The sequence below is a fragment of the Rhinichthys klamathensis genome, unplaced genomic scaffold (genome assembly GCF_029890125.1).
Source record: "Rhinichthys klamathensis goyatoka isolate OS25496 unplaced genomic scaffold, OSU_Roscu_1.1 h1tg000068l_1, whole genome shotgun sequence".
Taxonomy (NCBI): domain Eukaryota; kingdom Metazoa; phylum Chordata; class Actinopteri; order Cypriniformes; family Leuciscidae; genus Rhinichthys; species Rhinichthys klamathensis.
Window position 1 is genome coordinate 3,204,042 of NW_026606611.1, and position 11,324 is coordinate 3,215,365.

The window sequence follows — 11,324 nt, forward strand, 5'->3', positions numbered from 1 at the left end:
TCAAAAACCCAGTCAAAAACCCAGTCAAAAACCCAGTCAAAAACCCAGTCAAAAACCCAGTCAAAAACCCAGTCAAAAACCCAGTCAAAAACCCAGTCAAAAACCCAGTCAAAAACCCAGTCAAAAACCCAGTCAAAAACCCAGTCAAAAACCCAGTCAAAAACCCAGTCAAAAACCCAGTCAAAAACCCAGTCAAAAACCCAGTCAAAAACCCATCAAAAACCCAGTTACCTCCACAGAACTCTGAACAAAACTTTAAAATGTACAGAACTTTACATGAAAATGCTTTGAATACTTTACCTGCATGTGTTGAATTTCTACAGAAACCATTACTGAAAGGTTCCTTTCATCAAGGTGATGCCCGCTTTGGAAATTCACGTGGCAGACAGTGTGGTGCCATCAGTCTGATAGCAGTGTTGATGAGCAAGATGAAGAACGTGTTGACCTGGACAACACAAGATCTCAATGGTGTATTGGTTGCAGGAACACGCCTTTATGAATCTTTACGAAACCAGGGTAACATAAATGACCGGGAAGTCATGGGTAGGCATTACATTGCTGTCCATGAATTACCAAGGAGACATGTGCTGGGTAATACTGTCTTTTCCATAGAATATGCAGAGTCTCTCACTGGATTTGTTAATGTTGATGACTATGATGAATCCTTAAGGAATGTGGCCATGCCAGTTGATGTAGCTCTTCAGCGAGCTCTATTGAGTGCTGATGCTTTCCTTTTATGTATTTGTGCCAACACATGTGCAGTTATTAAGGAGGGCTCATGGTATGCCTTTGTTGATTCTCATGCTAACATGACAGAGACAAGTTGTGTTGCTTATCACAGCACCATAGAATCTTTGTATAACTACATTAATGAGATGGCACAGTCATTTGGGGTAATTGCGCCACGATTTGAGATAACTGGAGTTTTTGCTCATGCAGATGCTGAAGTTTCTCACTCGCTGGAGGCAGACCGCAGCAGTTTTCCATGCTCTTCTGGTAAAGCACTTTACAGTGAAGTTCTAAAACGCAAACCTAAGGTATGCAAATCTGTGACGACTGAGGTAAGGTCATCTGTCTTTCAATCACCTGAGGCTGAAGTTCAAAATACAAGCACTGATGTTCCCATGCCACAACCAGTGTGTAATGTGTTGCCGAGTAAAGGAAAAAGGGGGAGAAGTAAAAATCAGTATGAACTATCAGAGAAATGGGTTACGAAGTCCCACTCGCTGGAGGCAGACCGCAGCAGTTTTCCATGCTCTTCTGGTAAAGCACTTTACAGTGAAGTCTTAAAACGCAAACCTAAGGTATGCAAATCTGTGACGACTGAGGTAAGGTCACCTGACTTTCAATTACCTGAGGTTGAAGTTCAAAATACAAGCAATAATGTTCCCATGTCACAGCCGGTGTGTAATGTATTGCCGAGTAAAGGAAAAAGGGGGAGAAGAAAAAAGCAGGATGAGCAGGTCTCTGAGAAACGGGTTGAAAAATCTCATGTTGAAAATGTTGTAGATGACATAATTATTACTGATGTTTCAATTCCAGAAATATTTTTTTCTCTCTTGACTGTTAGAGATCAGCAAGCTTTATGTGAACTTTTGCTTTTGACAAATGATAACAGTGACTGTGATGTTGCAACAAACTTTGGTCCCATTGCAGGTCCGTGTCAGACAAAGAGTATCAAACCAGATGGTAACTGCTTTTTCAGATCACTGGCATATGCGATTTGTGGAAGTGAGGACAAACATTTGAAGATTCGCCGTGCAGTTGTCAAACACCTGAAAATGAACGCTTCAATATTTGAGAGGTATGTGAGAAGTGAGTATACTTCAGTAGAGGACTACTTGATACAATCTAGAGTCTATTATTCTGGGTCATGGGTCACTGAAATTGACATCTTTGCTTCTGCTGATCTATTTAAAACAACAATAATGACTTTTAATGATGGCCGGTGGAATGCACACAAACCTACTGGAGAGGTAATTGTAAACAATGCAATATATTTGAAAAACTGTAATGGTAATCATTATGAAGTTGTGACATGTGTCAAGCACAGAGATCAAGACATTTGCGCAGCAAAGTGTGGGAATGCTACTTCAAATGAGGTGAGAATGCTATGTCTGCGTAAAAGGAAGGTAAGTGACGCTGCAGAATGTGACCAAGAGACCAAGAGACAGAAACAATGGAAGTATGAGAAGTCCAAGTATGATAGTGACATTGATTTCAGACAGAATAAAATTGCCCATGCCAAAACAAAATACCGTGATGTTCAGTTTCAGAAACATGTTTGCCAGTATTCTCAGATGAAATATAAAAATAATGTCTCATTTCAGGCAACTGTACGTGAGTATTCCAAGAAGAAATATCTTCAAAACCTGGCCTTTAACACAAGAGTGCGTGAGTATTCCAAGAAGAAATATCTTCAAAACCTGGCCTTTAACACAAGAGTGCGTGAGTATTCCAAGAAGAAATATCTTCAAAACCTGGCCTTTAACACAAGAGTACGTGAGTATTCCAAGAAGAAATATCTTCAAAACCTGGACTTTAAAGTAAGAGTGCGTGAGTATTCTAAGACAAAATATCACAAAGATGTAAACTTTCATTTCAGTAAAATACAAAAAGGCTGTGAGGTATATGCAAAAAAAAGGGAAAAACAGAAAGACATTGGTGTTGCCATTGCTGGTTTTCGTCAAGAAGTGAGTAGAGGTCCAGAGTTTGTGTGCTGTGTTTGTCACCGTTTACTTTTCAGAAAGCAGGTTACTGAATGCAAACCAGAATGCTATGAAGACAAAGGAGACAAAATTGCTGCTTTGGCAAGAAGATGCATCACCCTGAGGTATGTGCATGTTTGTGATGAAAAATGTCATAATACTTCTGGTTTTTCTCCAAGGTGCAAATTGTGGATTTGTCCAACCTGTCATCGAAAAATTATCAGTGGAAAACTGCCTGAAGAGAGTGTTGCTAACAATATGCATTTGGTGGACATTCCAAATCAACTAAAGTGTCTTAACTCTTTGGAACAACATCTTGTGGCACGTAATATTCCTTTTTTGAAGTTACTCTGTCTTCCCCGTGGAAAACAAAATGGCTGCCATGGACCGGTGGTGTGTGTTCCTGTAAATACTGCAGATGTGTCAAATATTCTTCCACGAAATGAATGTGATGACAAGATGATAAGGATAAAACTGAAGCGCAAGTTAACCTACAAAGGGCATTATGAGTACAAGCATGTTCACACTGATCGTGTTAGAAATGCTCTGCGACGTTTGATCAGGTGCAATAAATGGTACAAGGATGTGGAGATTAATGAACAATGGATCAACTCTTTGAATGAACCAGAAGAGAATGTTGCTGAAGAAATGGAGGAACAAGCTGACGTTGAAAAGAGTGAAGAGGAAAATGATACTGAAGAACAGCCAGAGGAAGACTTGACTTACATCAAAGAGCAGAGTGGTCTTTTGTCAGACACATGTTTACAACCTGTCGATCTTGGTTCAGAAGTAATTGATCAGCACTTTCAAGATGTATTAAATGTGGCACCAGCTGAAGGTAACAGTCCTGTTAAATTACTGTCTGATAAAAGCAATGAAGCAAAATGTTTTCCTGTTCTCTTTCCAACTGGTGGTCCAACATTCCATGATGAGAGAGAAAGAAAGATCACACTGTCACGATACTTGAATGCAAGAATCCTCAACGCAGATGGACGTTTTGCACGGAGTACAGACTTTATTTTCTATGCACAATACATGTCGGAGTTGGATCAAATTGTATCTAATGTTTCTATTGCTTTGCGAAAAGGGTCGGACAAGAGGTTGTTGCAAGGAGTAACCTCGGATATGCTGACAAACCCAGAGTCGTTAGCTAAAATATTGAATTATGATGAAGGATACAAATTTTTGAGACCAGTCCGTGGAACGCCACCCTATTGGCAATCGACTCAAAAAGACCTTTTTGCTCTCATAAGACAACTAGGTATTCCAACTTTCTTTGCATCCTTTAGCTCTGCTGATCTCAGATGGCCTGAAATGATCAACACCATCCTGGAGCAAGAACAGAAAAATGTCAGTGTTGATGAGCTTGACTGGTCTGAGAAATGTGGACTAATTCGACGAAACCCAGTCACTGCTGCAAGGATGTTTGATTATAGATGGCATTGTTTTTTGAAGGATGTCATTATGTCACCTGCTCAACCTATTGGAAAGATCAAAGACTACTTCTATCGTGTAGAGTTTCAACAGCGTGGATCTCCTCATGTTCATTGTCTGTTTTGGGTTGAAAATGCTCCAAAGTTAAATGAAGACAACGAAGACAGTGATGCTTTGGTTGCTGCTTTCATAGATCATTATATCACTTGTGAGACACCAGGAGATGATGACGCAGAACTTTATGAGACTGTGAACAGTGTTCAAAAGCACAGCAGAAGACATTCCAAGACATGCCGGAAGAAAAACACAGTGTGTAGATTTAATTTTCCACGGCCTCCATCTAGCCGCACCTTTATAACAAGAGCTATACGAGATGACTTGAAAGGCAATGATGGAAATGAGACTGCAAGTGCAATTCTGAAGAAAATCAAAACTGCGTTAACAGAATCTGAAGTCAATTTTGATTCAACAGATGCCTTTTTCCAATCCATTGGAATTAATCAAGCTGTGTTTGAGAAGGCGTACAAGAAATGTTCTAAAAAGAAAAGTGTCGTCTTGAAACGAAGTCCAAAAGATGTTTGGGTAAATCAATATAACCCTCATTTATTGCGTGCATGGCAAGGCAACATGGATATCCAGTATGTCACAGATGCTTACTCTGTAGTGGTTTATATTATTAGTTACATCACAAAAGCAGAACAAGAAATGGGACTGTTGTTGCAACGTGCACAAAATGAAGCTATGAATGGAAATCTTGAAGCAAGATCATCATTAAAAATGTTGGGAAGTGTATATCTACACAACAGAGAAGTTTCAGCACAAGAGGCAGTGTATCGCCTAACAGGTATGCACTTGAAAGAATGCTCTCGCAAAGTCCAGTTTATTCCAATTGGAACTGATCCTGTGAAGATGAGTTTGCCTTTGCGTGTTCTCCAAAACAAAGATGACCATTGTGGTGAAGAGAATTTTTGGATGAATAGTTTGGTTGACCGATACAAGAGTAGACCAAAAACAGAACATTTTGAGATTCTGTGTCTGGGCAGTTTTTGTTCAGAATACAGGATATTGTCAACATCTGAGCTATCTTCACAAAACAAAGAAAATGTGATCAAGCTTGACAACAATTGTGGTTATATGATAAGAAGAACTCGAACTGAACCTGCAGTAATAAGGTATCCAAGATTTTCACCAACAAAAGATCCTGAGAAGTACTATCATTCACTGCTTTGGAGCTGGGTGTTGATTTGGAAGATGCTTGGGCTGCATTGTGTCCTGAAACAGAGAAGGAGCGCCATGAATGTATCGAGCTAAAGAAGAATAACGTACTTCCTGAAGAAGATGATTCTGACACACTTATTCCAGATCTTGTAGCGAACCCTCGAACTGCATTCACAATTGAGAACAGTAATGCTGCAATGTCTCGAGATGAAGCATTGGGTTTACTAAGATCATTAAATGCTAAACAGTCTGCAATATTTTACAAAGTTCGCGACTGGTGTTTACAAAAACTGCATGGAGAAAATCCTGAACCGTTTCGCTTGTTTGTTACTGGTGGAGCAGGCACAGGAAAAAGCCATTTAATCAAAGCAATATGCTATGAATCTTCTAGACTCTTGTCTCAGCTGTCTGACAACCCTGATGAGCGGAGTGTGATTTTATGTGCATCAACTGGAGTAGCTGCATACAACATTGGCGCTGCTACCATACACCACACTTTTTCAATTGGTGCTAATGTCAAACTGCCATATCAACCACTAAGTGATGACAAAATCAATTCTCTGCGTTCCAAACTTGGATGTTTGCAGATTTTGATTATTGATGAAGTATCCATGGTTGACCATCACCTTTTGTCATATGTTCATGGGAGATTGAGACAAATCAAACAAACTGGTGATTACTCCCTCTTTGGAAAAGTAAGTCTTGTAGCTGTAGGAGATTTTTATCAGCTGCCGCCTGTCAAAGGAACTCCACTCTATGCTGATACAAAAGGAGTGAACCTTTGGGAAAACCACTTTGAAATTGCTGAATTAACTGAAGTTGTTCGGCAACAAGATGTAACTTTTGCTGAAACCTTAAATCGTCTGAGAGTTCGTAAAAAGAATGAACCTCTAAGCTCAGGTGACATCAACATGTTGAAGCAACGTGAAACAGGAGAAGAATGCGGTGATGTTCATATATTTCCTACAAATAAAGAGGTTGATGAATACAATATTCAGAGACTAAATGAGGTTTGTCCTGAGGCAATCAGTATTCGAGCTCAAGACTTTGAGAGAAATCCAAAAACTGGAAGGATTGAAAAAAAAGTTGGATTTCATTTAACCGTTTTCAACTCCTGTTTGGCTAAATGTGTTTCCTTGGGTGTTGGAGCAAGAGTTATGTTAAAGAAAAATATTAATGTTTCGGATGGACTTGTGAATGGAGCATTTGGTACAGTTGTCCATATTAGCAGAAGTCAAAAACAGGACGACGATGATTATGATGATGACTTTCCATCAGCCATTCATGTGGAATTTGATGATCCAAATGTGGGAAAAATTCAGAGATCAAACCAACGACATAGATTTTCCCAAAATTCTACAGTAATTGAAGTTCAAGAAGATCAAGTCACAACCAACGGTGGATTAAGGCGCCAATTTCCACTTAGACTGGCATGGGCATGCACTGTTCACAAAGTCCAAGGGCTCACAGTAGATAAAGCTGTCGTATCCCTTGACAAGATCTTTACTTCAGGACAAGCATATGTTGCATTGAGTCGTGTGAGAACTCTCAATGGACTAATTATTCAAAACTTCAAGGAGTCTGTAATATACTGTAATGATCAAATTGACTTGGCAATGAAAAATATACCAAAATTTCCATTAGAAAGTCACACTTTCTCAAAGACACCTGGTATATTTACAATTGCTCTTCAGAATGTGCAAAGTCTTCAAGCTCATGTTCAAGATATTCAAGCTCACAGACAACTTATGAATGCAGATTGTATTTGTTTAACTGAAACATGGCTAAAAGTTGAAGACCAAGTACAAATACCAGGATTTATTTTCAAGCATAATCCAAGAGCTAAGTGCTATGACAACAGCACTCCCCTTTTCAGTAATTTAAAACAACAGCGAGGAGGTGGGGTTGCTATTTACTGTTGTGAAAACATGTTTTTTAAAGTCATCATTCCAGAACCTTGCAATTTGGAATGTTTGTACTTCTCAGTTCCACATATCAGTTTGAATGCTGCTCTGCTGTACAGGCCTAATTCATATCAAATTGATGTGTTTCGACAAAATCTGTTACATGTCATTACTGAGCTGGAAAAACATCCAGGAAAAAAAGTAATTATGGGAGACTTCAATGAGGACATCTTAACATCATCTTCAATTGGGACACTAATGGAAGTCCATGGATACAGTCAACATGTGCAATGTCCTACAACTGAAAAGGGTACGTTAATAGACCATGTCTATATTAAAGATGCAGAAAATGTTACAATTGAAATTGTTTCAACTTACTATAGTTACCATGAAGCAATACTAGTTTCAGTAAGGTAATTGACATTTCTGACACATAATGAAGACTGTATAACTGCATTTTTCTTTTCTGTGCCCCTGCCCTGCTACAATTAATCTGAGATTGAGGTCCATGAAGGTCTGTTCAAGTTCACAAGTGAAAACGGTATGTTATTAGACCATTTATTTCAAATCATTTCAATAAGAAAATGATTCATTTGTTGTAATTTCTGCAAGTCCACTAGTATGCTATCAAGAAAGGTTTACTCATGTAAGGTAATATGTCTGATTTATGCAGCACGCTGAACTAAGAAATGTATATAATTACACTGTCTATTCTGTTTTTGTTCGTACAATGTGACGCACATCTTGAGATTCCAAGGTCTATACAGTCCTGACCATTCCATACCAAGTTCTATCCATTGTTCATCGGGCACAAACCAGCACCTCCCATAATTGCTCTTCTTTCTGGAGCTCCAAAGCTACATCCAGTCAAGGTTTTTGTAGTTTTTATGCATTAAATTTGTGTTTGATTTTTCTTCATTTTAGACAATGGTTTTGTTTTTTAGCTGAATTTGTTTTTGATCTAATTTCTGCCAGTCTAAGCCATCCAAACAACACTGGATGCTTCCAATCAGCATAGGAAGCATCCACAAAGACTGCCTGCATTCCTACAGTTGTCTTATAAAATGCAATTAAGTTAATAGGATTACAAGAAAACATCTAAAAATGATCTAGAAAACTTCACATAGAAAGGTAAGTTGACATGATTGTGTACATTTTAATAGTTTAAAAAGAAAATATTTAAGGCACTATCAACTAACAATATAATTTCAGATTTATAAACTGTATGTTATCTTACCTTTTTGTCAGTAATTTTTTTTTTTTTGATTTCTGAAACACTGAAGTCATAATTCCTCCATATACCCATCACAAGATTTTCTGCTCCATGAACTCCTCTATAGAAGCACACAAAATAAAAATAATATCTTTTTTGATCAGCTATGTCTGCAAAGCTTGAATGAAAGCATGTCAATTTCAGTTAACAGATTATCTACATTAATGGCAATATGTTTTTGTGTAAACTGCTTCACTTTCATCAAGCAGTTTGTTATATGTATGTAATCTCTGCAGATTTCTGAATGAACTGAAGTTATAATTTCCTCCATATGTCATCACAAGATTATCTGCACCATGAACTTTTATAAAGAATCGCACAACTATTAAGATGGTAAGTTTTATTGAAGTAAATTTAAGTTGTGGACATTTATACAAGCACTGATAATCTACTAATGGTACACTTTCAGATTTGTGCAGCAACTCTAACTACTGTTGATATTTTGAAGTCCACATATCCCTATACAAATGTCCACAAAAGGTAAGCTATCAGACCATGTCTATATTAGTTGTGAAATGTTTAATGTGAAGACTTCACTTATAGCACTTGTTGAATGAATGTAATATTTTCAGATTTCTGAAATTCACCAAAGTCCTAACTTCCTCCATACATCCATCACAAGATTATCTGCACCATGAACTTTTATAAAGAATCACACAACTATTAAGACCGTAAGTTTTATTGAAGTAAATTAAGTTGTAGACATTTATACAAGCACTGATTAATCTACTAATGGTACACTTTCAGATTTGTGCAGCAACGCTAACTACTGTTGATATTTTGAAGTCCACATATCCCTATACAAATGCCCATAAAAGGTAAGCTAACAGGCCATGTCCATGTTAGTTATGAAATGTTTAATGTTAAGATTTCACTTATAGCACTTTGTTGAATGGATGTAATATTTTCAGATTTCTGAAATTCACAGAAGTCATAATTTCCTCCATATACCCATCACAAGATTCTCTGCTCCATGAACTTTTATAAAGAAGCGCACAACTGATAAAACAGTAAGTTTTATTGAAGTAAATTTAAGTTGTGGACATTTATACAAACACTGATTAATCTAATGGTACATTTTCAGATTTGTGCAGCAACTCTAACTACTGTTGATATTTTGAAGTCCACATATCCCTATACAAATGTCCACAAAAGGTAAGCTAACAGACCATGTCTGTGTTAGTTGTGAAATGTTTAATATGAAAACTTCACTTATAGCACTTTGTTGAATGAATGTAATATTTTTTAGATTTCTGAAATTCACCAAAGTCCTAACTTCCTCCATATATCCATCACAAGATTATCTACACCATGAACTTTTATAAAGAATCGCACAACTATTAAGACAGTAAGTTGTATTGAAGTAAATTTAAGTTGTGGACATTTATCCAATCACTGATTAATCTACTAATGGTACACTTTCAGATTTGTGCAGAAACTCTAACTACTGTTGATATTTTGAAGTCCACATATCCCTATACAAATGTCCACAAAAAGTAAGCTAACAGACCATGTCCATGTTCGTTATGAAATGTTTAATGTTAAGATTTCACTTATAGCACTTTGTTGAATGAATGTAATATTTTCAGATTACTAAAATTCACCCAAGTCATAATTTCCTCCATATACCCATCACAAGATCCTCTGCTCCATGAACTTTTATAAAGAAGCGCACAACTGATAAAACGGTAAGTTTTATTATTAAAGTAAATTTAAGTTGTGGACATTTATACAAGCACTGATTAATCTAATGGTACACTTTCAGATTTGTGCAGAAACTCGTACTATTGATATTTTGAAGTCCACATATCCCTAAACAAATGTCCACAAACAGAAAGGTAACAGACCATGGCTATGTTAGTTGTGAAATGTTTAATGTGAAGACTTTACTTATAGCACTTTGTTCAATGAATGTAATATTTTCAGATATCTGAAATGCACTGAAGTCAAAACTTCCTCACATATACCAATGAAAAGATTGTATGCGGCATTAACTTCTCTAAAGTGTACAACTGATTAAAAAAGGTAATGTATAATGCATATATTCAAACTAGTTACTGAAAACATATCATTTTTGTGATTTGGTTTATTTCTTTTCCCCTTCTAGAAATAGTGACAACAACATTCTTCTGAACTATCAATTCAAAAATTGTTCTGAAAAAACTTTAAACCTATGCAGGCAGTCAATAGTCAATTGTTATTTTACAAATGAATACATAATCTCCACAGTAACAATGTTGAATGGATGGCTTGTATTACATTTGGCCTATGTATAGTTACTTTAATATGTGCCAGCCAAAAGAGGATGGCCTGCCCCTGCTGAGTCTGGTTCCTCTCAAGGTTTCTTCCTTTGCCACTACGCTGATTATGCTCCAGCCCTTGGTCCATGATGTTCCACACTGCTATCTATGGGAGTTTTTCCTTGCCACTGTCGCCTTTTTGGCTTGCTCACTGGGGTATTAAGGCACAACATGTTAAATAAAGTAATAAAGATTTTTTTTTAAATAAATTGAGTGAAATATACTTTGTCTCTGTAGCCATATACTTCATTTTAATGTCTTTGATTTTCTACTTGTATTAAATGGATGTAGACACTATATTTAGTATATGAATTGATTCTACAAACTTGGTGTCTTTTACAAAAAGTGCATCATAAAACAGCTTAGTGGATCGAGCATTTACATAATTTTCATTTAATTTGTAGTAAGCTATAATTTTTTAACAGTTGTTTTTATTTTGAAATATTAAAATTAGTAAGTGACTGTCTTCAGGACAACAGTTAAAATG

At 36.9% G+C, this 11,324-nt stretch overlaps 1 protein-coding gene across 1 annotated transcript; it reads left to right on the forward strand.

Annotated features, from left to right (window-relative positions):
* The first annotated feature begins 428 nt into the window (after positions 1-428).
* On the forward strand, positions 429-11,016 carry LOC130084886 (uncharacterized). The gene is made up of 12 exons (XM_056250417.1): positions 429-516; positions 613-996; positions 1,657-2,833; positions 7,763-7,805; positions 8,014-8,053; positions 8,087-8,136; positions 8,246-8,395; positions 8,774-9,017; positions 9,449-9,547; positions 9,622-9,692; positions 10,464-10,562; positions 10,645-11,016. The coding sequence occupies exons 1-5, from the start codon at positions 429-431 to the stop codon at positions 8,035-8,037; spliced, it is 1,716 nt and encodes a 571-aa protein (XP_056106392.1). The 3' UTR covers positions 8,038-8,053; positions 8,087-8,136; positions 8,246-8,395; positions 8,774-9,017; positions 9,449-9,547; positions 9,622-9,692; positions 10,464-10,562; positions 10,645-11,016.
* The last annotated feature ends 308 nt before the right edge of the window (positions 11,017-11,324 follow it).

Bases quoted from the DNA above. Each gene is read 5' to 3' on its own strand.
- LOC130084886 (XM_056250417.1), top strand. From the start codon at position 429: ATGAAGAACGTGTTGACCTGGACAACACAAGATCTCAATGGTGTATTG. The intron at 2,834-7,762 runs GTATGTGCATGT...AATTAATCTGAG, and splicing joins AGAAGATGCATCACCCTGAG to ATTGAGGTCCATGAAGGTCT. The intron at 7,806-8,013 runs GTATGTTATTAG...GCACATCTTGAG, and splicing joins CAAGTTCACAAGTGAAAACG to ATTCCAAGGTCTATACAGTC.